The 27,579-nt window shown below is 45.6% G+C and overlaps 1 protein-coding gene across 11 annotated transcripts in view; it reads right to left on the bottom strand.

Annotated features, from left to right (window-relative positions):
- Positions 1–27,579, bottom strand: part of LOC110499563 (kinesin-like protein KIF20B) — a 49,414-nt gene that overhangs the window by 2,573 nt on the left and 19,262 nt on the right. For 10 of the 11 annotated variants that reach the window (XM_036956374.1, XM_036956378.1, XM_036956375.1 and 7 more), the window contains 12 exons: positions 27,456–27,516; positions 24,450–24,575; positions 22,950–23,080; positions 22,403–22,558; positions 21,945–22,121; positions 21,322–21,480; positions 20,982–21,083; positions 17,623–17,820; positions 11,838–11,894; positions 10,501–10,575; positions 3,675–3,816; positions 1,057–1,199 (listed from right to left, as the gene is read on the bottom strand). In XM_036956374.1, coding sequence (XP_036812269.1) covers positions 1,057–1,199; positions 3,675–3,816; positions 10,501–10,575; positions 11,838–11,894; positions 17,623–17,820; positions 20,982–21,083; positions 21,322–21,480; positions 21,945–22,121; positions 22,403–22,558; positions 22,950–23,080; positions 24,450–24,575; positions 27,456–27,516 — 1,527 coding nt within the window. The remainder of the gene's footprint in view (positions 1–1,056; positions 1,200–3,674; positions 3,817–10,500; positions 10,576–11,837; positions 11,895–17,622; positions 17,821–20,981; positions 21,084–21,321; positions 21,481–21,944; positions 22,122–22,402; positions 22,559–22,949; positions 23,081–24,449; positions 24,576–27,455; positions 27,517–27,579) is intronic. The other variant, XM_036956377.1, reaches the window with a different exon arrangement.

The raw sequence follows: 27,579 nt of genomic DNA on the forward strand, positions 1-27,579 counted from the left end.
TAGTTTCCATTGTGAATTTTCCAAGTCGTCCCTTTTAAATCGCCATGGTAACGGCCCCTCTCAACATCGATTGACCGGGGTTAGAGAAACAAAAAGCCACGGATTTGGAGATGAACATGACGAGGGTAATCAAGCTGATTTTGGATTGGTCCAAAGCGCAGAAATGCCCACTAAATGTTACCCACCTATAAAATAAAAAACTAGCTTTAGACGATTTAGTAGCACCCTCTTGAATGACTCGTTCTTCACTACATTCTTGAGCAGTGAATGAACGATCTATTAACATTTCACACGAAACGGACGACGTTGTACACAAATTGTGCATGGCGAGCACTACTTTTAAAACAAGCGGCTGAAATTATACAAAAACCTTCTAAATTTAAAAAAAAAAAAACGACCCTGGGTTTATAAGAGAGGATATCGACACTGCCGCACGAGCTTTTAGCGCGCTGGACTTCGGACTAGAAGGTCGAGACCTGCTCCCTGCCCGTTTCATTACATGACACCCACCATATAAATGGGAATCATTACCCATAGAGCAAGGCTGTCCAGCATCAGACCTGAACTGATAGGGTTGTCTGTACCTTCCTATGTGGTCACACACCTGCCACACTGGGATAACAAGCAACCTGGGTGGTGAATAACTAAACAGGAAGCCCTACTGTCCCAATAAAATCAGTGTTGGCCCCGGTTTGGAGCAGCCACATATCGTATGGATGGATACACATCCAGCTGGGGATTTATTACAATACCTTCGACAAACGATTTGTTCATCCAGTGATATGACATAAATGAAAAGTTAAAACAAAATTGGACTACTTCTCTGTCAAGTTTTGGTTGAATATCACTCAGAATGGATAAAGCCCATTAAAACCACTTGGAATTAATTTGTAGCCATCCTAACGTCCTGCACTACCGATAAAACATATTTAAAAAGTCTAGTATTCAGATTTTTTTTGTTGTTTTATATTAAAATGATAAACATTGTGCTATTATGTTGTGGCCATGTCGCCCAAGCCTAATCATACGGATGGGCAGCTGGCGGTGGATTCTCACCGGGTGGGAGGGGAAGTCCATGGGGGAGGAGATCTCTGGTCTGTAAAGCTTCCTCTTGGACTTCTTGGGTCTGAAGTTCATGGAGGACCCGCCCTCCTCCGTCTCTGGGGATTTCCCACTCACCAATCCCATTATCTTTTTAGCTGCAAAGAGAAAGAGGGAAGTAAGGGCTTTAAAAAAAAAAAGATGAGCAGCGTAGACCACTAAAAGGGTCAAGCCAGAGCAAGCCATTACTGTGGGCCAGAAACAATACGCCTGGGATTCCAGTCTGTTGCCCTTCTATTGCAAGATTATGATGGAATTGCCATGCTTGACAAGGACTATGGAGTAGGTAAAAGCACAAAGAGCTCTGGGGCCAGGCGAGGCCAGACAGACTGTGGATGGACGGACAGAGAGAGAGAGAGAGACTGGATGGACGGACAGAGAGAGAGAGAGACTGTGGATGGACGGACAGAGAGAGAGAGAGAGAGACTGTGGATGGACGGACAGAGAGAGAGAGAGAGAGACTGTGGATGGACGGACAGAGAGAGAGAGAGAGACTGTGGATGGACGGACAGAGAGAGAGAGAGAGACTGGATGGACGGACAGAGAGAGAGAGAGACTGGATGGACGGACAGAGAGAGAGAGAGACTGTGGATGGACGGACAGAGAGAGAGAGAGACTGTGGATGGACGGACAGAGAGAGAGAGAGAGAGACTGTGGATGGACGGACAGAGAGAGAGAGAGAGAGACTGTGGATGGACGGACAGAGAGAGAGAGAGAGACTGGATGGACGGACAGAGAGAGAGAGAGAGACTGTGGATGGACGGACAGAGAGAGAGAGAGAGACTGGATGGACGGACAGAGAGAGACTGTGGATGGACGGACAGAGAGAGAGAGAGACTGGATGGACGGACAGAGAGAGAGAGAGACTGTGGATGGACGGACAGAGAGAGAGAGAGAGACTGTGGATGGACGGACAGAGAGAGCGAGAGAGACTGTGGATGGACGGACAGAGAGAGCGAGAGAGACTGTGGATGGACGGACAGAGAGAGAGAGAGACTGTGGATGGACGGACAGAGAGAGAGAGAGACTGTGGATGGACGGACAGAGAGAGAGAGAGACTGTGGATGGACGGACAGAGAGAGAGAGAGACTGTGGATGGACGGACAGAGAGAGAGAGAGAGACTGTGGATGGACGGACAGAGAGAGAGAGAGACTGGATGGACGGACAGAGAGAGAGAGAGAGAGACTGTGGATGGACGGACAGAGAGAGAGAGAGACTGGATGGACGGACAGAGAGAGAGAGAGAGACTGTGGATGGACGGACAGAGAGAGAGAGAGACTGTGGATGGACGGACAGAGAGAGAGAGAGACTGGATGGACGGACAGAGAGAGAGAGAGACTGTGGATGGACGGACAGAGAGAGAGAGAGACTGTGGATGGACGGACAGAGAGAGAGAGAGACTGTGGATGGACGGACAGAGAGAGAGAGAGACTGTGGATGGACGGACAGAGAGAGAGAGAGAGACTGTGGATGGACGGACAGAGAGAGAGAGAGACTGTGGATGGACGGACAGAGAGCGAGAGAGACTGTGGATGGACGGACAGAGAGAGAGAGAGACTGTGGATGGACGGACAGAGAGAGAGAGAGAGACTGTGGATGGACGGACAGAGAGAGAGAGAGACTGTGGATGGACGGACAGAGAGAGAGAGAGACTGTGGATGGACGGACAGAGAGAGAGAGAGACTGGATGGACGGACAGAGAGAGAGAGAGACTGTGGATGGACGGACAGAGAGAGAGAGAGACTGGATGGACGGACAGAGAGAGAGAGAGACTGTGGATGGACGGACAGAGAGAGAGAGAGACTGGATGGACGGACAGAGAGAGAGACTGTGGATGGACGGACAGAGAGAGAGACTGTGGATGGACGGACAGAGAGAGAGACTGTGGATGGACGGACAGAGAGAGAGACTGTGGATGGACGGACAGAGAGAGAGACTGTGGATGGACGGACAGAGAGAGAGACTGTGGCTGGACGGACAGAGAGAGAGACTGTGGCTGGACAGAGAGAGAGACTGGCTGGACAGAGAGAGAGACTGTGGATGGACAGAGAGAGAGACTGTGGATGGACAGAGAGAGAGACTGTGGATGGACAGAGAGAGAGACTGTGGATGGACAGAGAGAGAGACTGTGGATGGACAGAGAGAGAGACTGTGGATGGACAGAGAGAGAGACTGTGGATGGACAGAGAGAGAGACTGTGGATGGACAGAGAGAGAGACTGTGGATGGACAGAGAGAGAGACTGTGGATGGACAGAGAGAGAGACTGTGGATGGACAGAGAGAGAGACTGTGGATGGACAGAGAGAGAGACTGTGGATGGACAGAGAGAGAGACTGTGGATGGACAGAGAGAGAGACTGTGGATGGACAGAGAGAGAGACTGTGGATGGACAGAGAGAGAGACTGTGGATGGACAGAGAGAGAGACTGTGGATGGACAGAGAGAGAGACTGTGGTACAAATGGTACTTTGGCTCCAGTGTGGTTTCTGTGTTTCTGGCTCTCTGGTCCGATGATGTAATCTAGCTATAGAGTATCCAGCACATTCTGTGCTACCGTTAGTGTCAACTCTTACCCTTGCTACCGAAAAATGTTGGGGACCTCTGGAGGAAGTCGCCGATCTTCTGCATCGTTCCTTCTTTCCTGCTCCGAAGGCTGGACTGGGAGTCCTGGGGCTTAATGGAGTCCGGGTCTTTACTGCCCCTCGCCGGAGAGGTCTACGAAACCATGAATATAATTAAGTAATAAGGCCCGAGGGTGGTGTGGTATAATGGCCAATATACCACGGCTAAGGACTGTTCTTAGGCACGACACAACGCTGACGCAGCCCTTAGCCGCGGTATACTGGCCATATAAACAAACCAGAGGTGCCTTATTGTTTTTATAAAAACTGGTTACCAACGTAATTAGAGCAGTAAAAATAAAATGGTTTTGTCATACCCGTGGTATACACCATGGCTTTCAGCCAATCAGCATACAGGGCTCAAACCAGACAGTTTATAATAATAATAATAATAATAAGTATAAGCATAATGTCTGCCCTGCTAGAGCTTCCCCGGTCAATTGTAATTACTGTTATTGTGAAGCGGAAACATTTCTTTCACATGACCCATCAATTTAGACAAGTGTGTCTGGGTAAGAGTCATCTATAAAATACTTTTATCTGGACACTTTGTTTACCTGGAAATGTTCCTTAATGTAGGCTACTACCACTTTAAGTCTTAAACTATACTACACAACTCACTGTTTAGCACATGACCGCACAAGAGATGGGTGGGGCTAAAGCTTAAGTGGGTGGGAACAATGCTGAATGGGTGTAGACAGGAGAGCTCTTCAGCAGGTACCAAAACATTCAAAGGCCCTTTTCTCAAAAGTGAGGTTACAAGATAATTATCTACTTTGAAAAGCAGAATGACTTTCCCATTGTTCCTCAACTGTAGTATATGATATACCATGTTGTAGCTCTGAGTCTACTATCCAATGTAAATAAAACACACAATTTCAAATTTTGCTACATAAGACAGATTTGAGTCGGTTGGTAACAAAGGCCTAGGAGCAACAACGGCTCAGCCGCGAAGTGGTAGGCCGCACACGCTCACAGAACGGGACAGACGAGTGCGGACTCACGTAAAAATCAGCTGCAACCCTCACTACCGAGTTCCAAACTGCCTCAGGAAGCAACGTCAGCACAAGAACTGATCGTCGGGAGCTTCATGAAATTGTTGTCCGTGGCCGAGCAGCCGCACACAAGCCTAAGATCACCATGCGCAATGCCAAGCGTCGGCTGGAGTCGTGTAAAGCTCGCCACCACTGTTTGCATAGTCAACTTAGTGGTTACTCCTTTAAAAGTTGCGTCATACTGCGGTACACCCTGCGTGCTGCTGCAGCATTCTGTGGCACGTTATCTAATTGTCAGCAACATTTTTTCTGTTACTGCAAGTTATTTCTAGTTTGACCACCAGAGGGCATCTTTGAGAAGCATTTGATAGTATTCTGTATTGGCATTACCATTAAAACCTTTTTTGTAATAACATAGTATATGGCCTTAATATTATGGTGTTTCTATTCAGAGAAAAATGGATGGAATGGAAAATATGGCGCTGTACAACGTAACAGTAGGCTACAGGATTGGAGGATTCTAAATTGTTTGTCTTCATTTGACAACTTTGTTCCAACAGAGGGGCACGCAGGACACCGGGTTTCAAATCCCCGTTGGGGAGGAAGGAGTACTTGTAAATATGTCATTTTTCTTAACTGATTCCATGTGTTTGATTTCATAGTTGTGATGTCTTCACTATTATTCTACAATGTGGAAAATTGTAAAAATACAGAAAAATCCTGGAATGAGTAGGTGTGTCCAGACTTTTGACTGGGACGGAAAATGGCGGTCGGCAGTACAGTACTGGGCTATTTACGAGGAAGGAGTAGGCTCTCCTTCTAAATAAGAATTTGTTCTTAACTGATTTGCGTAGTTAAATTAAAAAAGGTTACACTAAGAGCATAACATTCCTACACCCTAATTGTCTAATTATTGCCTAATTAATACCCACATGGAGATTAAGTGAATATAAAAATATCATTGATTTATCAAGACCAGTCCCCATGCTCGTCTCAGAGCAGCGTGAAATGGTGTTAAAATAGTGGTAGGCTTTTGTTTCTAACTTTTATATGCTCTTTAAATAAATAAAGTCCCACACCATTTTTAACAGCACGTTACTCAACACTAGTGAGACTCATTTCACCTATGGTATATCGAAAAAACAGCATTTTCCCCCCAATGACTTGACTCTCCGCCTATAATTACATTTAGAGGATTAGAAGACTATATTCATATCCAAGGGGAATTTTCCATTATATATTCTAAGGGGCTTTTAAAATCATTCTAAATTAATTAATTTTGTTTAAAAAAAAGTTACAATATTTTGAAGATTTCGTTTTTCATTTAAACTAGAGTGAGCGAGACAAAAAGTCCAATTCCTGAACATGGGGTGAGGCATTCTCACTATTTTGGGGGAAATAAAGCCAGTTATTTAGAATTAATTTATATCTGGAGAAACCTAACTTGATTATTGAGAAAACATCATATGCTTATATTCAGTCAACACATATCTTAAGAATATCATGGAATATATTTGAACATTTTGGTGTCAGAGCAGCGCGAAACGGTGCTGAAATAGACGGCCGCAACGGGAAGGTATTATATTCTATACCCACTCGTGGTGCCTCTCTCCGGTTACACATCCTTGGAATAGGAGAACATTAACCATGCGTCTTCGCTTGTTTTGTACTGTTATGTAGTGTCGACCCAATGATTCGTCTGACAAACAACAGAACTTTGCGTTCTGCAGGCCCAGGCATGGATCAAAAGCTGACGAGACGAGAAGATCCAGAAGATTAACGAAAGATGTTGATGAAGAAAATGCTGTTTTGAGTTATAAATGTAACCCTTGAGTACTTAAGCATCGAATACAACGCAAGTTGAGGGATTTTCACAACAGTAAAGTCTAGTGTCCTGCTAATAGGAAACATTTGCATGGTGGGCTACATTCTGTATTGTAACCACAATGTCACACATAATATGAATCTACCTTTCCAATTACTTTTAGAGTAATTACAAATGTGCACATTATTTTTTAGTTACATTGTTTTAGTTTGAAAGTGCAGACTTTTTTTTTTCATGAAATGACTGTTTCATGTAAGATGCTACATTTTTGATCAGGTGCAATTGTAAGTAGACCTAATAAAAACAAATCCTTCTATTAGCCTGTTAAACCTCGTCGCCGACCTCAGCCAGTTCAGTTATTTTATATAGGCCTAGGCTCTGAAGAAATAGACTCCAATTAAGTAAGCCCTCTCGTTGTTTGTAAAATTCAAAAAAAGGCACGCACACATCTGAGCTCTTTTTTTTTGCAGGTGCACGGCAACAGCCGGATAAGATGAGGAAAACGAAGAAAGAGTCCGCACATTTCTCTTGATCGTATCACTGATCTTTAATAAGCTTTACGTATCGGCCTCAGGGCCTTCGTCAGGGCTTTACGTATCGGCCTCAAGGCCTTCATCAGGGCTTTACGTATCAGCCTCAAGGCCTTCGTCCGAGCTGTTGTGAGTAATCTGAAATAGGGGCATAATTCATGTTCAAATTCACAACATAACATACATCGGCATCTCATCATTAAGACCTTTAGGAAATAATGTCTGGAGGGTGAAAATCCCCAAAACATTCCCTTTAACTCAGAGTGTTATTGATATCACCTCCCCCTTTCTGATATCTTAACTTTCTCTATGCCACAAAATCTTTTTTTTAAAAAAGGTAGAAATGTCATGCTTCAGGTCATTAAAATGTTGTGCGACTAGATAATTAATCCCTGTCGTTTCTCCTGATTGAACTTTTATGTTCACCGATTCTCTGTTTGAGAGAACGAGAGGTTTGTACCTACATAGCAGAGCCCGCATGGACATTTTAATCATGTAGATAACATGGGTGTTGGAACACGTAATAATGTCATTTATTTGGAAGCGTTTTCCTGTATGTGGGTGGCAGAAACGTTCACACTTCATCATATTGTTGCATAGTGCGCATCCTCTGCCTTCATGCTACCATTTGGAAGAGGGTGTAAAAGAGCCTGGCTGATATCTTTTTGTGGCTGGCTGTTCATCTCGGGTTTCCCCCCCCACCCCCCCCCAACACCAAATGAAGAGCTTCATCCACACATTGTGGAGAATAGCCTCTTCTTAGAAACACATTGCTGCCTTTTCTAGATACAGTAGTCCTGAAAATGATTTGTTGCAAGTTGGGCAGGGGGGGGGGGGGGGGGGGGGGGTTCACACCTAGCTCGGCTATTAATAACAATTCTTTAGTAAATTCTCTAGTAAAGGTTGAATGGTCTATTGATCAGCTAATAGCCCATCCTGCTACACTAGTAAAGGTTGAATGGTCTATTGATCAGCTAATAGCCCATCCTGCTACACTAGTAAAGGTTGAATGGTCTATTGATCAGCTAATAGCCCATCCTGCTACACCAGTAAAGGTTGAATGGTCTATTGTTCAGCTAATAGCCCATCCTGCTACACCAGTAATGGTTGAATGGTCTATTGATCAGCTAATAGCCCATCCTGCTACACCAGTAAAGGTTGAATGGTCTATTGTTCAGCTAATAGCCCATCCTGCTACACTAGTAAAGGTTGAATGGTCTATTGATCAGCCCATCCTGCTACACTAGTAAAGGTTGAATGGTCTATTGATCAGCTAATAGCCCATCCTGCTACACTAGTAAAGGTTGAATGGTCTATTGATCAGCCCATCCTGCTACACTAGTAAAGGTTGAATGGTCTATTGATCAGCTAATAGCCCATCCTGCTACACTAGTAAAGGTTGAATGGTCTATTGATCAGCTAATAGCACATCCTGCTACACTAGTAAAGGTTGAATGGTCTATTGATCAGCTAATAGCCCATCCTGCTACACTAGTAAAGGTTGAATGGTCTATTGTTCAGCTAACAGCCCATTCTGCTACACTAGTAAAGGTTGAATGGTCTATTGATCAGCCCATCCTGCTACACTAGTAAAGGTTGAATAGTCTATTGATCAGCCCATCCTGCTACACTAGTAAAGGTTGAATGGTCTATTGATCAGCTAATAGCCCATCCTGCTACACTAGTAAAGGTTGAATGGTCTATTGATCAGCTAATAGCCCATCCTGCTACACTAGTAAAGGTTGAATGGTCTATTGTTCAGCCCATCCTGCTACACTAGTAAAGGTTGAATAGTCTATTGATCAGCTAATAGCCCATCCTGCTACACTAGTAAAGGTTGAATGGTCTATTGTTCAGCTAACAGCCCATCCTGCTATGTTTGTGAAAACCTAACAGTAATACTTTCTCCCTCTTTCCACATGTTAAAGATTCCAATTGATAAAAATGTTTTTAGCCACAAAATCGTCCCCAACCCCAATTAATACATTTGGACACAGTCGATAAGCATGCTGGACCTCGGGCTAGAATATTGAGGGTTTGAAACCTGCTCGTTTCATTACATTATAATGCCGGTCTCAGAGTAAATGGCCTGGATTGTTATTCTCATCTCGCTCCTTCGCTCCTCTCCACACGTCATTCTCTGCCTGAGTGGCTCTCTTGTGGGCGTGCTGGCAGGATGAACTGTTATTTTTATTCGGTATATATATGAATTTCAAAATCAGCCTTTACTGAAATTATGTTTCCAGTCTATTGCATAGTTACAATGTGTAAATCACTGATGTCCCAGGAGCAGGAGTGGTAAACACTGTTGAAGTGTATAATGAGTGAGTTTGATAAACCTGGTATTGGATGTGGCTGGGGAAAAAAGCCTGGCTAAATAGGAGATTTTCGTAAAATGTACTTTATGACACAAACCAAAAATATGTACAATCATTTGTCTCTACATTAACTAATATGTTCCACTCAATTATACATGTTTCTGTTTGACTCGTTATGACGTTATAATTACATCTGTTTCCCCGTAATGTTTTGTCAGCCATCTTTGCTGAAGTTAACAGGGACGGGTGGCCCCGCGTCAAATTCGTCATTGGAACCACTCGATACGATTGGTTGAATAAAAAATGCAAATAACCCAAATGCATAATGAGTGCTCTAACTCCCCCTTGTGGTGGTCTGGAGTAATGAAGTGGTGACACTGGGTACCTCAGTCCCGCGGTGTAAGCACACCACTTTTAAAAGGAGGAACAACTGTACACACACACACACACACACACACACACAACCCCATCAGGGGTATTTTCAGCCCCCAAATCCAGGACAAATTCAAGAAAACGTCCAGTATTATATAGAGCCCTTACTGCATGGAACCTCCTTCCATCTCATATCGCTAAAAAAAAACCAGATAAAGCAACACCTCACGGCACAACGCCTCTCCCCTGTTCGACCTAGATAGTTTGTAGGCTACGTGTGCCTTAAGAAGAAAAAAAAAAAAAAAACGTTCTGTCCTTGAGCTGTTTCTTGTCTATTCATGCTCTGTATTATGTCATGTGGACCACAGGAAGAGTAGCTGAACGGGGATCCTAACAAAACACCAAGATACACCAACAGCCAGCGGGGATCCTAACAAAACACCAAGATACACCAACAGCCAGCGGGGATCCTAACAAAACACCAAGATACACCAACAGCCAGCGGGGATCCTAACAAAACACCAAGATACACCAACAGCCAGCGGGGATCCTAACAAAACACCAAATGTGATGTATGGTTGACCCACGGGAGCCCGAACTCACAATCTTGGCGTTGCAAGCACCATGCCGATGCACCATGCCGATGCACCATGCCGATGCCACATAGGTCGTGTTTAAAACGAGTTGGGGGGGGGGGGGGGGGGGAGTCATTTAAAAAAAAAAAAGTGTCTCCCTCACCTCCTCTTGATGTACAGCCAGTTTAGAATGCATCCGGGTTCTGGTGTTCCTTCGGTTCTCGTTGTTCACCTCATCCTGAGAAACACCAGCACATGTCGGAGAGGGAGAGAGATGAGACAGACCAGGGAGAGAAATTTAAAATGCATATGCTGTGGGTTTTTTTTAAAAGCTACATTACGCTACGTAAGTATGAGCCAAAAACAAAGTCAAATAGAATCTAACATGTAGGCAACAAACAGCCTAGGGAGTTTCCCCCCTTCTAATGATCGGGATTAGATAGGACATGTTCATTTAATTTCATGAATGTATAGATTTCAAAAGATCAATAGAACAAATACAATTAAGAAATGCCAAACATTTCAAGAGTCTCATGCAATAGCAGATGAAATAAGTTAGTAGGCTTCCAATTATTGATGTAGATTAACAAATGCATGGTTCACAGCTCCAGTGAAGGCTATCCGACACAAATCTAGTCCGAAAAGTTCAGAAACTCATGGCAAAATTTAACCTAATCTAAAAAATAAATAAAAAAACAACTGTGTATTCCAAAATAAAAGTATCTTCAATAAAGTGAATTGGTAACAACTGTCCAACATTGTATCAGTATTTACAGACTTGAAATTACTGTCCACTTTAATTTTAAAAAAATGAAACACTAGTCACTTTAATCATGTTTACATATTTGGCATTACTCATCTCATATGTATAGACACTCTAGCCTACTGCATCTTCGTCTATGCCACTCGGACATACATATCTATATATATACACATATATATATTCCTTTATTTTAGATTGTGTTTATTGTTAGATATATTACTGCACTGACGGAGCTAGAAATACAAGCATTTCGCATCACCCGCGATAACATCTGCTATATTTAGGTGCTAAATTTGCTATAGGTTTCTTTTACATAAAGATATTAAAATCATTGAGCATGTTTCAAACTATCCACAATCTCTAGAGTTTGTGTTCCTGCATTTTATAAGTTATAAGTCATCCAGAAATCAATAGGGTACATATTAATTGATAGAAATTACCACAAAAGCAGGAAATACCCAGCGCTGAAACACTTGGCGTTTCAAAATCACGACCAAACCTTCAAGATCGTCTCTCAGAGAACTTAACATAGTTTTGCCATTTACGCCAACCTAAACATTCCTGAACAAAGTAATACAACAAAACAAAAATGGAGAAGAATGACGATGGACGGAGTAACATGCATGATCACCAAAACATGTCATGAAGAAGGGTAAAAATGGAACCCCCCCCCAAGATGGCTGAAATGGTACGATGGGACTGATGAGTACAGACATGGGTCTGACTGGTTTGAATACCTGAGATGAGAGCTCACGTGTTGCTCTCTGTTTAGCCCTACGGTGCCAACCTTTCTTCTTTAGAGAAAAGAGAAGAGCCGTTAGATGTGGTGGGAAACAATAAGAAACCCCTTCTGAAGTAACTGAGAAACAGTTGGCAGCGAGGATTAACAACATTTATACAAAGACGCGTTAAGGCAGAAATCAACAAGACTTCCATCAGGAAGAAGAATAACCTGAGTCGTCTACACCGAAGGATCGTGTGCTTCAGATGCATTCATCCTTAATACTAAAACCATTGCCCTGTTTACGTGTGTTTGTTGTGAACCGTATAAAAACATTTTAAAACCGCCAGAGAGAAAACTGTTCGGTCAGTAAAAAGTTGACTAAATAGAGAATGTTGTTAAAGATACAGGTAACCGTCAACAATAAAAAGGAAACACTAAATTATGGACACAAAAGTATATAGAAAGCAGGTGCCTCCACACAGGTTCTGGAGTTTATTAAACAATTAACATCCCATCATGCTTAGGGTCATGTTTCAAAATGCCCAGTTGTACATTATTTTGGCTACCATGGCTAGAAGAGATCAGTGATTTATAAAAAAGGAGGGGTCTCAAGGTCACCAGATCTCAACCCAACTGAGGACAGTGTTTTCTACCACCGTCATCAAAACACCAAATGATGGAATTTCTCACATCCCTCCAATAGAGTTCCAGACAATCTGATAAGGAACACTGAAGTTGTTCTGTCAGCTCGTGGTCGACCAACAGCCTATTAAAAATAAAAAGCACTATGTTGGCGTTTCCTTTATTTTGGCAGTTACCCGGGTCTGGACTCTCACTGGTCAGGTTTGTCGGTGTGCCCGCACTCCTATCGGGTGCGCCCGCCTTCATGTCTGTGCGCCCGCCCTCCTCAACAAACAACATGTGTGTGATTTTATTCCCAGCAATGGGGAGTCAAATGTGATAAGACACAAGGAAAACAGTCTTGTTTTTGTGTCCCAAAAAAAAGGTGAATGAGTCATGTAACAGAGGGGCTGAATAACAGAAAATAGGACTAGGAACCTCAGAGCTCCCAGGGGCTCCCCCGCTGGGCTGTGTGGGCTTTAGTTACAATAGTTCCCCTGTTGGTAAGTAAAGGACAAGTCTAAAAAGGCCTACTCAGTGTCATACCAGACTGGGGGAAAAAAAAAAATGGGACTGCTTGGCACTCAGCATTAAGGAGATAGATTGGAGGTAAGACCCTGCAATAGACTAGTGTCCTGTCCAGGGGGTGTACCGAGGAGATATTCTAGTGTCCTGTCCAGGAGGTGTACCGAGGAGATATTCTAGTGTCCTGTCCAGGAGGTGTACCGAGGAGATATTCTAGTGTCCTGTCCAGGAGGTGTACTGAGGAGATATTCTAGTGTCCTGTCCAGGAGGTATACCGAGGAGATATTCTAGTGTCCTGTCCAGGAGGTGTACCGAGGAGATATTCTAGTGTCCTGTCCAGGAGGTGTACCGAGGAGGTATTCTAGTGTCCTGTCCAGGGGGTGTACTGAGGAGCTAGACTAGTGACTAGTGTCCTGTCAGGGGGTGTACTGAGGAGCTAGACTAGTGACTAGTGTCCTATCCAGGAGGTGTACTGAGGAGCTAGACTAGTGACTAGTGTCCTATCCAGGAGGTGTACTGAGGAGCTAGACTAGTGACTAGTGTCCTATCCAGGAGGTGTACTGAGGAGCTAGACTAGTGACTAGTGTCCTATCCAGGAGGTGTACTGAGGAGCTAGACTAGTGACTAGTGTCCTGTCAGGGGGTGTACTGAGGAGCTAGACTAGTGACTAGTGTCCTATCCAGGAGGTGTACTGAGGAGCTAGACTAGTGACTAGTGTCCTATCCAGGAGGTGTACTGAGGAGCTAGACTAGTGACTAGTGTCCTATCCAGGAGGTGTACTGAGGAGCTAGACTAGTGACTAGTGTCCTATCCAGGAGGTGTACTGAGGAGCTAGACTAGTGACTAGTGTCCTATCCAGGAGGTGTACTGAGGAGCTAGACTAGTGACTAGTGTCCTATCCAGGAGGTGTACTGAGGAGCTAGACTAGTGACTAGTGTCCTATCCAGGAGGTGTACTGAGGAGCTAGACTAGTGACTAGTGTCCTATCCAGGAGGTGTACTGAGGAGCTAGACTAGTGACTAGTGTCCTATCCAGGAGGTGTACTGAGGAGCTAGACTAGTGACTAGTGTCCTATCCAGGAGGTGTACTGAGGAGCTAGACTAGTGACTAGTGTCCTATCCAGGAGGTGTACTGAGGAGCTAGACTAGTGACTAGTGTCCTATCCAGGAGGTGTACTGAGGAGCTAGACTAGTGACTAGTGTCCTATCCAGGAGGTGTACTGAGGAGCTAGACTAGTGACTAGTGTCCTATCCAGGAGGTGTACTGAGGAGCTAGACTAGTGACTAGTGTCCTATCCAGGAGGTGTACTGAGGAGCTAGACTAGTGACTAGTGTCCTATCCAGGAGGTGTACTGAGGAGCTAGACTAGTGACTAGTGTCCTATCCAGGAGGTGTACTGAGGAGCTAGACTAGTGACTAGTGTCCTATCCAGGAGGTGTACTGAGGAGCTAGACTAGTGACTAGTGTCCTATCCAGGAGGTGTACTGAGGAGCTAGACTAGTGACTAGTGTCCTATCCAGGAGGTGTACTGAGGAGCTAGACTAGTGACTAGTGTCCTATCCAGGAGGTGTACTGAGGAGCTAGACTAGTGACTAGTGTCCTATCCAGGAGGTGTACTGAGGAGCTAGACTAGTGACTAGTGTCCTATCCAGGAGGTGTACTGAGGAGCTAGACTAGTGACTAGTGTCCTATCCAGGAGGTGTACTGAGGAGCTAGACTAGTGACTAGTGTCCTATCCAGGAGGTGTACTGAGGAGCTAGACTAGTGACTAGTGTCCTATCCAGGAGGTGTACTGAGGAGCTAGACTAGTGACTAGTGTCCTATCCAGGAGGTGTACTGAGGAGCTAGACTAGTGACTAGTGTCCTATCCAGGAGGTGTACTGAGGAGCTAGACTAGTGACTAGTGTCCTATCCAGGAGGTGTACTGAGGAGCTAGACTAGTGACTAGTGTCCTATCCAGGAGGTGTACTGAGGAGCTAGACTAGTGACTAGTGTCCTATCCAGGAGGTGTACTGAGGAGCTAGACTAGTGACTAGTGTCCTATCCAGGAGGTGTACTGAGGAGCTAGACTAGTGACTAGTGTCCTATCCAGGAGGTGTACTGAGGAGCTAGACTAGTGACTAGTGTCCTGTCAGGGGGTGTACTGAGGAGCTAGACTAGTGACTAGTGTCCTGTCAGGGGGTGTACTGAGGAGCTAGACTAGTGACTAGTGTCCTATCCAGGAGGTGTACTGAGGAGCTAGACTAGTGACTAGTGTCCTATCCAGGAGGTGTACTGGTACATCAAGCTGCCTCACTACAGAAACAGGTGATGGGCTCCTGTTCTATGAGCTGTTCTGGATCAAGGCTACAGGTGTAAAGGTAGTGTCTTTCGACCAAAAGCCTCTGCAGAGGCTGCCTATGTGCTGTCAGCAATCACTTTCCCCAAGTCCTCAGTTGAATGTCTCCTCGTTTCCTCTCCCAGTTTCATTCTCAAAGCACATTGGAGTAGAAGATATGAGGTTCCTCCCCTCGAACTTCCTTCACCAACGCATTTTGAGAGGGAGTTAAGGATGTGAGGAATCAAGGAAATACAATTGACATTCACCCCGAGTCTCACTCTCCTCCCCTCTCTATCATACAACTGGGACAGTGATCAGGGAAATCATTAGTGAATTACTGGAGTCTAACTGCAGAGGTTTAAACCTCAGAAATACTCCTCCTATATGGAGGCCATACTGCCCCATAGCCTTCACTCACTCCTACGTCACTGCAGTAGACCCATACTGCCCCATAGCCTTCACTCACTCCTACGTCACTGCAGCAGAGACCCATACTGCCGCACAGCCTTCACTCACTCCTACATCACTGCCCCATAGCCTTCACTCACTCCTACGTCACTGCCCCATAGCCTTCACTCACTCCTACGTCACTGCCCCATAGCCTTCACTCACTCCTACGTCACTGCCCCATAGCCTTCACTCACTCCTACGTCACTGCCCCATAGCCTTCACTCACTCCTACATCACTGCCCCACAGCCTTCACTCACTCCTACATCACTGCCCCACAGCCTTCTCCTACGTCGCTGCCCCACAGCCTTCTCCTACGTCGCTGCCCCATAGCCTTCTCTCACTCCTACATCACTGCCCCACAGCCTTCACTCACTCCTACATCACTGCCCCATAGCCTTCACTCACTCCTACATCACTGCCCCACAGCCTTCTCTCACTCCTACATCACTGCCCCACAGCCTTCTCTCACTCCTACATCACTGCCCCATAGCCTTCTCTCACTCCTACATCACTGCCCCATAGCCTTCACTCACTCCTACGTCACTGCCCCATAGCCTTCACTCACTCCTACGTCACTGCCCCACAGCCTTCTCCTACATCACTGCCCCATAGCCTTCACTCACTCCTACGTCACTGCCCCACAGCCTTCTCCTACGTCACTGCCCCACAGCCTTCTCCTACGTCGCTGCCCCACAGCCTTCACTCACTCCTACGTCACTGCCCCACAGCCTTCTCCTACGTCACTGCCCCACAGCCTTCTCCTACATCACTGCCCCACAGCCTTCACTCACTCCTACGTCACTGCCCCACAGCCTTCTCCTACGTCACTGCCCCACAGCCTTCACTCACTCCTACGTCACTGCCCCACAGCCTTCTCCTACGTCACTGCCCCACAGCCTTCTCCTACGTCACTGCCCCACAGCCTTCTCTCACTCCTACATCACTGCCCCACAGCCTTCTCCTACATCACTGCCCCACAGCCTTCTCTCACTCCTACATCACTGCCCCACAGCCTTCTCCTACATCACTGCCCCACAGCCTTCTCTCACTCCTACATCACTGCCCCACAGCCTTCTCCTACATCACTGCCCCATAGCCTTCTCTCACTCCTACATCACTGCCCCATAGCCTTCTCCTACATCACTGCCCCACAGCCTTCTCCTACGTCACTGCCCCACAGCCTTCTCTCACTCCTACGTCACTGCCCCATAGCCTTCTCCTACGTCATGAAAACACATGCTTTTTCCATTTTCAACGCATAACGTAAGACAGGGACAATAACCTATTAATATATGTTGAACGACTTTCTCTTAAGTAGAACGTAATTATTAAAAACACTTCATAAAACGGTTCATATGCATATATGAACTACACATTGACACATCCAGCCCAAAAGGAGGTTTAAAAAACAAAAACACTTAGTAGTCGCCATAAGTTCCGGAGCATGTCTTTAAGATGACTGACAGGAGAGAGACACGACCACCACCTGAATGGTAAGATGGACAGGGTCTGCATCTCAGTGGAGTGTCCCACCAAGCTACAGGCGTGCACATGGCAGGAGGACCACAGTTGTACCCCGGACTGAACATCCAATCCAAACATCCAAAAAACAGGACAGTTCACCTAAATGACATTGGTTTGCTTACCCTGTAAGCAGTGTATGGACAAGGTGTGGCAGCAACCCATGCTTTGGTTCAGTTACTCTGGCACGGTTTGCAAATGCTAACGTTTTAGCATTTGTGGCACAAATCCCATTCAAGTCATGGGAGCAATAGCATGCTCAAATCCAAACAGCTCTTACTGGGTAAAGGAAACTAAAAATGTCATTCTGTAATTTGGGGGGGGGGGGGAGGGGGAGAACGATGCCTTTAACACGGTCTACCTTGTCGATCTCAGAGCTCTTCCTCTTGCGGGTGATTTTGACGTTGACCACGTCCTCTCCCTGGCGTTTCAGGGCCATCCTGTTGGGCTGCAGCGGGCTGAAGGAGATCTCGAGCTCAGGCTTGGGGAAGCGGCTGGTCCTGCCTCCCTCCGTTATGATCTCTGAGGAGTCTAGCACCGACGGGTAGCCCCCAGACCCCTAAAAAGACAAGGGTACACAGTATGACAGTGAGGGCGGGTTAACCTTCAGGAGCACCTAGTCATTCGGGTTAACCTACTAGTCAGTCGGGTCAACCTACTAGTCAGTCGGGTTAACCTTCAGGAGCGCCTAGTCAGTCGGGTTATCCTTCAGGAGCGTCTAGTCAGTCGGGTTAACCTACTAGTCAGTCGGGTTAACCTACTAGTCAGTCGGGTTAACCTACTAGTCAGTCGGGTTAACCCTTCAGGAGCACCTAGTCAGTTGGGTTAACCCTACAGGAGCGTCTAGTCAGTTGGGTTAACCCTTCAGGAGCGTCTAGTCAGTTGGGTTAACCCTACAGGAGCGTCTAGTCAGTTGGGTTAACCTACTAGTCAGTCGGGTTAACCTTTCAGGAGCACCTAGTCAGTTGGGTTAACCCTTCAGGAGCACCTAGTCAGTTGGGTTAACCCTACAGGAGCGTCTAGTCAGTTGGGTTAACCCTACAGGAGCACCTAGTCAGTTGGGTTAACCCTACAGGAGCACCTAGTCAGTTGGGTTAACCCTACAGGAGCACCTAGTCAGTTGGGTTAACCCTACAGGAGCACCTAGTCAGTTGGGTTAACCCTACAGGAGCACCTAGTCAGTTGGGTTAACCCTACAGGAGCACCTAGTCAGTTGGGTTAACCCTACAGGAGCACCTAGTCAGTTGGGTTAACCCTACAGGAGCACCTAGTCAGTTGGGTTAACCCTACAGGAGCACCTAGTCAGTTGGGTTAACCCTACAGGAGCACCTAGTCAGTTGGGTTAACCCTTCAGGAGCACCTAGTCAGTTGGGTTAACCCTTCAGGAGCACTTAGTCAGTCGGGTTAACCCTTCAGGAGCACTTAGTCAGTCGGGTTAACCCTACAGGAGCACCTAGTCAGTTGGGTTAACCCTTCAGGAGCACCTAGTCAGTTGGGTTAACCCTACAGGAGCACCTAGTCAGTTGGGTTAACCCTTCAGGAGCACTTGGTCAGTTGGGTTAACCCTTCAGGAGCACTTGGTCAGTTGGGTTAACCCTTCAGGAGCGTCTAGTCAGTTGGGTTAACCCTTCAGGAGCGTCTAGTCAGTCGGGTTAACCCTTCAGGAGCGTCTAGTCAGTCGGGTTAACCCTTCAGGAGCACCTAGTCAGTTGGGTTAACCCTACAGGAGCACCTAGTCAGTTGGGTTAACCCTACAGGAGCGTCTAGTCAGTTGGGTTATCCTTCAGCATGATGTTCTGACAGATTCTAAAGCGACACGCGTTGCCAGAAGCAATCTCTACTACAAAATCATGGAACAAATTTTTTTGTAATTTTTTTAAAAATACACTGCTCAAAAAAATAAAAGGGAACACTTAAACAACACAATGTAACTCCAAGTCAATCACACTTCTGTGAAATCAAACTGTCCACTTAGGAAGCAACACTGATTGACAATAAATTTCACATGCTGTTGGGCAAATGGAATATACAACAGGTGGAAATTGTAGGCAATTAGCAAGACACCCCCAATAAAGGAGTGGTTCTGCAGGTGGTGACCACAGACCACTTCTCAGTTCCTATGCTTCCTGGGTGATGTTTTGGTCACTTTTGAATGATGGCGGTGCTTTCACTCTAGTGGTAGCATGAGACAGAGTCTACAACCCACACAAGTGGCTCAGGTAGTGCAGCTCATCCAGGATGGCACATCAATGCGAGCTGTGGCAAGAAGGTTTGCTGTGTCTGTCAGCGTAGTGTCCAGAGCATGGAGGCGCTACCAGGAGACAGGCCAGTACATCAGGAGACGTGGAGGAGGCCGTATGAGGGCAACAACCCAGCAGCAGGACCGCTACCTCCGCCTTTGTGCAAGGAGGAGCAGGAGGAGCACTGCCAGAGCCCTGTAAAATGACCTCCAGCAGGCCACAAATGTGCATGTGTCTGCTCAGACGGTCAGAAACAGACTCCATGAGGGTGGTATGAGGGCCCGACGTTCACAGGTGGGGGTTGTGCTTACAGCCCAACACCGTGCAGGACGTTTTTCATTTGCCAGAGAACACCAAGATTGGCAAATTCGCCACTGGCGCCCTGTGCTCTTCACAGATGAAAGCAGGTTCACACTGAGCACATGTGACAGACGTGACAGTCTGGAGACGCCGAGACGAGATCCTCAGACCCCTTGTGAGACCATATGCTGGTGCGGTTGGCCCTGGGTTCCTCCTAATGCAAGACAATGCTAGACCTCATGTGCCTGGAGTGTGTCAGCAGTTCCTGCAAGAAGGCGGCATTGATGCTATGGACTGGCCCGCCCGTTCCCCAGACCTGAATCCAATTGAGCAAGTACTGAATAAGAATATTTCATTCATTCAGATCTAGGATGTGTTATTTTAGTGTTCCCTTTATTTTTTTGAGCAGTGTACATTTTTCTCCATCGGAGTGAAAATAGTTATTAAAAATCCCTGCACTCCCCCATGACTACCGTAGCTGTGGAACTAGCGATGGACACGCCAAGGCTTTCTGGTGAGCCGGATCATTTGGCTCCGTTCACCTAAAAAGAGACGTTAATTTGGCTCCCCAAACAGCTCTTCGTTCAGAAGTGTTTAAAATTGACACATGAAAAATAGTAGAAAACGCACTTCAAATAATGAGCGTGGACCAGAATGAGGCCAATACCTTGAGAGGATATTTTTTTAGAACTGAAAAGCCTTTACTCGGAGTGTCTCCTGGCGCGCGGAAGGATACCATATTGGATTGATTCAACAGCTCACATAACCTTGTGTCCATTCGTTAACCTTCACCTCAGCACCATCTCTGGCTGTCTGCTCTGTCTGATGCAATGTCCATGATTACCTCCGGACAACTGCAGCTACTCCCAACCAATCACAAGGCAGGCATGACAAAACGTAGCGAGTCAACAAAATAAAAAGAAGGTTTGCAGGCTAAACCTTCGCAGCGGTTTTAGTGAAGATAATTGATGCAAACTAGACTAAACTTGAGAAATGCACTCCTCAGTGATCTCTTCATCTTGATAACTAACATTCTGGGGGGGGGGGCAACAGGTCAGATAAGGCGATAACGTACTTCCTCTATGCCAAACGGATGTTCTGTTACGTACAGACAGACGTGTTAAGGCATGGGAAACATTGTGGGGAGGAAACCCGCATGTCTAGAGAGACAACTGGTTACCTGACTGGTCCTCTTCTCAGTCTTCACTCCATGTACTAGTTCACTGTTGTCGTCGTGGAGAGTTCTCTCACTGACTTGGGGAGGGCACTCCTCTGCTTTAGTCTGTGAGAGAGTGAGAGAGAGTGAGAGAGAGTGAGAGAGAGAGAGAGAGAGAGAGTGACCGACATCATCCTTTGTATCAACAAGACCAACTTACAAAATATAGATGGGAGATGAGCATAAATATAACTTTATTTAATGTGTACTGTAGAGAGCTCACAAGTAAAGCATTTTTACACCCTGTATCCTGTACACGTGACCCATACACTTGGATTTGTCATAAAGGAGACGGCTCTCTCACCAGAGTGGCGGTCTCTCTGGGCTTAGTGGGAGGCGCGGATGAGACGTTGCCACTTGCTTTGGCTACAGCCATCAGTTGTTCCTTCAGCTGAAGGATCTCAGCGTCTCTCTCAGACAGAAGGCTCTGCAGCTCCTCAACCTCCACCTGGCCATGGTGTCTCTGAGGAAGGACGAACACCACCAACACAACCACCCATTAGGATATAAAATGGACCAATTAACTCCCATCCAGCCTCATGGTACAAAGTTGTGTTCATTTTCGTGCTGTTAAGGTACCACAAAACGCAATGGAATGTGAACTGTGCCCAATCCAGACAGTTTGAAACAATTCCATTTCAAAATGATAGATAATAAATTAACCTACAGTAACAATACCTTTGTAGAGAGCAATTTCCACACTCAATGTGCATAAAATCAGTGCCAACTATTACAATTTAAAAAAAAAGGGTTTTCTAAACAGTGCAAACTCCAAATCACGTCTTCTGTATGGAAAGTTAAAATGGAAAATGACCAACAACCCTGCAGCCAACCTTAATAGTGCTAATATGTACCATCCCAAATGAGAACATTCTCCGACAGCCCCAACCAACCTAACAGTCCCATCATGTGTGTGCTTGAACTGACCTCTGCTGGCTGAGAGGTGGCGTGGCAGCGGAGACTGGCTATCTGTTCATCCTTGTCTGCGATGTTGGAGACGAGTTTGGTTAGCTGGACCTCCAGAGCGGTCACCAGGGAGTCCCTTTCTTTCCTCCACTTGACTAGGTCCTGCTCCTTCTCACCGAGCTGGGCCACGAGATCTTCCTACAGGGTCACAGACAGACAAGAGGGGTTCCTTAGCAGGCGCCGTCTGTTATGCGGCTGAACTCAAGGGCAGGGGTTTTAAAAACCTCTCCTCGGGGACCCCGAGACGTTTCACCATTTTGTTGTAGCCCACTTGATTCAGCTATTTAAGTGCTTGATGATTAGTTGACAAGTTGAAATCAGGTGTAAATGTGATGGTTGTGGAATAGTTCAGATACATGGAACGGCTGGGGGGGGGGGGGGGGGGTCGTCCCCCTCATTTCTACAGGAAGTTCTATTACCACTTGGGTTTGCTGTTTGGCGTGTCGCTCACGGCCGTCCGCGAACTTCCTCATCTCCTGGTTCCTCTTGTCCTCGGCCTCCTTGGCCTGCCGGATCAGAACCATCTTCTCCTCAAGCCACTTCCTCCTGTCAGCCTGGTGCTTCTCAGTGCACAGCTAGAAAACACACACAATGTAGACAAAAATACGCAATAATGATTGATTTCTAACAATGTGCCCCTCAATTACTTTTTACATGACCCTTAAAAACGCCTACTTCTAGTTTGAACGTTGCAGCTAGCAATTGTCCCGTTACCAACCAGCCACACTTAATTGACGTCAAACATCACATTTAGAAGGCTGTAGACTATTTATCGTAATTATCGAGATCAGTAAAGACGTCCTCGATAAGAGGTCTGTTCAGTTGTCACGGTCATTTTTTGGTTGTATAATCCCAGCGCTAACTCATATGATTACTTGGGGGAAAACACATACAAACGAGGATTAATCCAATTTATAAAAAGACGGGACAGAATATGCATTATCAACTAAATATTTAGAGGTTCACCTTCAAGGTCACTTGAGCCTGAACGGCTTCCTGTTTGGCTAATTTGGCTTCGTCCGATTGGCCGTCTCTCAGGGCCGCAGTGTCTTTTCTATTGTCCTGGTAGCGTAACAGTCCTTTCACTTTCTCCACCTCTGAAAATGACAACAACAAAAAACACTTGAGTACTGTTTGTTACCAAATATAAAGAGCTGAAATCTGAAAATGGAAAAATATGTATTATTTAGAGGTTCACAGCCAACCTGTAATCTATTGTTATTCTTAGATTATATTTTTTTTTGTAAATTTGACAAAGAAAAAGAAACAAGAGGTCATGAGTAATTTGGTCAAAATAATAATGGCACTGATTGGCCAGTAGGTGGCGATGTTATAAGGGGTCTCACTTAAACGCTTATATCGCCGCCCCATTTGACCTAGCGACTTGAAACGGTGTATGTTGTATGTCTTTCCTCACGCTGAACAAATGTGTCTCAAGGGCCCATAAGGTCCAATCAGGATAGGTTGTTTTCCTCCATCTTGGGACATCTAGGCTCATTGTACACCTCTTAACCAATCCCTTAGCTTTTCTCAAACTAAGTTAAGAGATGGCCGAGTTACTGATACAAAAATTAGGAAAATTATATTTACGTTTCCATTTAAATCCTTTGTACCACTCAACAATGGCCTATGAAACTCTTCAGTGTCATCAAAGACATTAATACGATGAACCATGTTAAGTTTGCCATTGATATCTTTAGGAAACTATTTACAATTCACTTATTTGACTATGTAACTCTACTGCTAAAAAAATAAATGTAAAATAAATCTTCTCATGGACTAAAAAAAAGAAGTTAAATTCACTCCTAACAATACTCCTGAAAGAGTTTGAGAAAATAACTGATGCATTCAAAGATTACCACAATAGTAGATGCTAATATGCTAAAAATACTTAAAATCTTCAGACACCAAATTTGGAATGTTGGCCCATGGTACAGAGAAATGCCAAGGGATTGGTCAAAAGATGGCCGAGTTATTGATAAATAAAAATCTGATTTTAAGTGTCCATTTTAAACCACTGTAAATCCACTCCAGTGGCCTATCAATTTGAAAACACGTCATTGCTATCACGGACATCCCTAAAATGAACTACACTGAATTTAGTATTGATATCTAAAAATAATTTTAAAAAAAAGGAAATGTCTAACAATTTATTATTTGCATAATGTAACATTAGTTCTCAAAATCAGCTACAATCAGTTTCTCCTCATGAACTTCAGATACACTCCAGATTTTGTATTTACTCATTACATTTTTTATTAACATGGCAATGCTTTCACTGATTACACATAAAGACTGATCTTGTTTCCTTTGACATCCTGTGAACCCCGTTCATTGCTGCTTGTGTTTGCAGCTATATTTAAACATTATATTGGTATTATTCATTTTTAATATATAGATATGTTTTGGTAAGTGTATTGACACGTGTTTAAACGCACTTTAAAAATAGTGATTTGATAATCCCACCTTCTGTGAGGGCATCAATCTCTTCCAGTTTGGCCTCCAGCACCTGCTCCTGTTGGGTCTGGGTGTCCTCCTGCTCAGTCAGAGCCAGACGCATGTCCTCAATCAAACGCTCCTTAGCCTGAAGGTCTGAGGAAGCACAATGAACCCCATGAATACAAGACAGAGACACACAGAGAAGAGCATATGGGAATAGACTACTGTATGTACTGTCAAAAACACTATGGCTGTGTCACAATATCTGACTGTGTGTAGTCAACACCATGACCGTGTTCCAATACTTGTACTTGCATTCTAAATAGTGGCCATTTTGGTTATGTGGAAATAGAACGTTCTCTGGTATGTGCAATTTTGAAACTTAAAAGTAAATGCTTTAAAAATGCCAGGATGTCAAACTCATTTTGACTTTCATCCACAGTAATATAATTCTCTGGATGCTAATGGAGGAAGAGCAACTTTTCAGATCCACGTGTGTCTAATAATCAGATAAAGGGAACGGCTGTACCAAAAACAAACGACAGGAAAACACGCAATTGCGCATTAAATCAGTGTTTCCCAACTCCAGTACTCCCAAACAGTACACATTTTATTGTAACCCCAGATAAACACACCTGATTCAACTTGTCAACTAATCATCATCAGGCCCTCAATGAGTTGAATCAGGCGAGTTTGTCCGGATCTACAATAAAATGTGTGCTGTTGGGGGGGGGACGACACACACTGCATTAAATGATGTGTTCTCAGTAGGCAAGTCAGTTAAGAACAAATTCTTATTTTCAATGACTGCCTAGGAACAGTGGGTTAACTGCCTGTTCAGGGGGAGAATGACAGATTTGTACCTTGTCAGCTCGGGGGTTTGAACTCACAACCTTCCGGTTACTAGTCCAACGCTCTAACCACTAGGCTACCCTGCCGCCCCCATACTGCCGCCCCAGTATGCGTGACGCTGCATTCTCAGTATGCGTGAGTGACGCTGCATTTTCTCAGTATGCGTGAGTGACGCTGCATTTTCTCAGTATGCGTGAGTGACGCTGCATTCTCAGTATGCGTGAGTGACGCTGCATTCTCTCAGTATGCGTGAGTGACGCTGCATTCTCAGTATGCGTGAGTGACGCTGCATTTTCTCAGTATGCGTGAGTGACGCTGCATTCTCTCAGTATGCGTGAGTGACGCTGCATTTTCTCAGTATGCGTGAGTGACGCTGCATTCTCAGTATGCGTGAGTGACGCTGCATTCTCAGTATGCGTGAGTGACGCTGCATTCTCTCAGTATGCGTGAGTGACGCTGCATTCTCAGTATGCGTGAGTGACGCTGCATTCTCAGTATGCGTGAGTGACGCTGCATTTTCTCAGTATGCGTGAGTGACGCTGCATTCTCAGTATGCGTGAGTGACGCTGCATTCTCTCAGTATGCGTGAGTGACGCTGCATTCTCAGTATGCGTGAGTGACGCTGCATTTTCTCAGTATGCGTGAGTGACGCTGCATTCTCAGTATGCGTGAGTGACGCTGCATTTTCTCAGTATGCGTGAGTGACGCTGCATTTTCTCAGTATGCGTGAGTGACGCTGCATTCTCTCAGTATGCGTGAGTGACGCTGCATTCTCTCAGTATGCGTGAGTGACGCTGCATTCTCTCAGTATGCGTGAGTGACGCTGCATTCTCTCAGTATGCGTGAGTGACGCTGCATTTTCTCAGTATGCGTGAGTGACGCTGCATTTTCTCAGTATGCGTGAGTGACGCTGCATTCTCTCAGTATGCGTGAGTGACGCTGCATTCTCTCAGTATGCGTGAGTGACGCTGCATTTTCTCAGTATGCGTGAGTGACGCTGCATTCTCTCAGTATGCGTGAGTGACGCTGCATTCTCAGTATGCGTGAGTGACGCTGCATTCTCAGTATGCGTGAGTGACGCTGCATTTTCTCAGTATGCGTGAGTGACGCTGCATTTTCTCAGTATGCGTGAGTGACGCTGCATTTTCTCAGTATGCGTGAGTGACGCTGCATTCTCAGTATGCGTGAGTGACGCTGCATTCTCTCAGTATGCGTGAGTGACGCTGCATTCTCAGTATGCGTGAGTGACGCTGCATTCTCAGTATGCGTGAGTGACGCTGCATTTTCTCAGTATGCGTGAGTGACGCTGCATTCTCAGTATGCGTGAGTGACGCTGCATTTTCTCAGTATGCGTGAGTGACGCTGCATTTTCTCAGTATGCGTGAGTGACGCTGCATTCTCTCAGTATGCGTGAGTGACGCTGCATTCTCTCAGTATGCGTGAGTGACGCTGCATTCTCTCAGTATGCGTGAGTGACGCTGCATTCTCTCAGTATGCGTGAGTGACGCTGCATTCTCTCAGTATGCGTGAGTGACGCTGCATTTTCTCAGTATGCGTGAGTGACGCTGCATTTTCTCAGTATGCGTGAGTGACGCTGCATTCTCTCAGTATGCGTGAGTGACGCTGCATTCTCTCAGTATGCGTGAGTGACGCTGCATTCTCAGTATGCGTGAGTGACGCTGCATTCTCTCAGTATGCGTGAGTGACGCTGCATTCTCTCAGTATGCGTGAGTGACGCTGCATTTTCTCAGTATGCGTGAGTGACGCTGCATTCTCTCAGTATGCGTGAGTGACGCTGCATTCTCAGTATGCGTGAGTGACGCTGCATTCTCTCAGTATGCGTGAGTGACGCTGCATTCTCAGTATGCGTGAGTGACGCTGCATTCTCAGTATGCGTGAGTGACGCTGCATTCTCAGTATGCGTGAGTGACGCTGCATTCTCAGTATGCGTGAGTGACGCTGCATTTTCTCAGTATGCGTGAGTGACGCTGCATTCTCAGTATGCGTGAGTCTCATATGTTGATATTAGCTGCTAAACGGAATACATTTTTTTTAGAACAGTGTGTTCTATAGTGTGATTAATCCACAGTTTTACTAAGTGGTCGAGGAAGAGAGTTCAAAACACAAACTGATGTATGGAAGACAGACACACAGGGTAGAACAGTACGGAGCAATGGGTACCTTTGCAGGCGTTCTGATACAGCTTTAGGTTCTCCGCAGACTTCGAGTCAGCAGAATGTTCCTGGATAGAGGAAGAGCCGAGCCGGTCAACAACAAGGGCATATATATATATATATATATATAA

This window comes from Oncorhynchus mykiss, chromosome 20 (genome assembly GCF_013265735.2).
Source record: "Oncorhynchus mykiss isolate Arlee chromosome 20, USDA_OmykA_1.1, whole genome shotgun sequence".
In the NCBI taxonomy this organism is placed as follows: domain Eukaryota; kingdom Metazoa; phylum Chordata; class Actinopteri; order Salmoniformes; family Salmonidae; genus Oncorhynchus; species Oncorhynchus mykiss.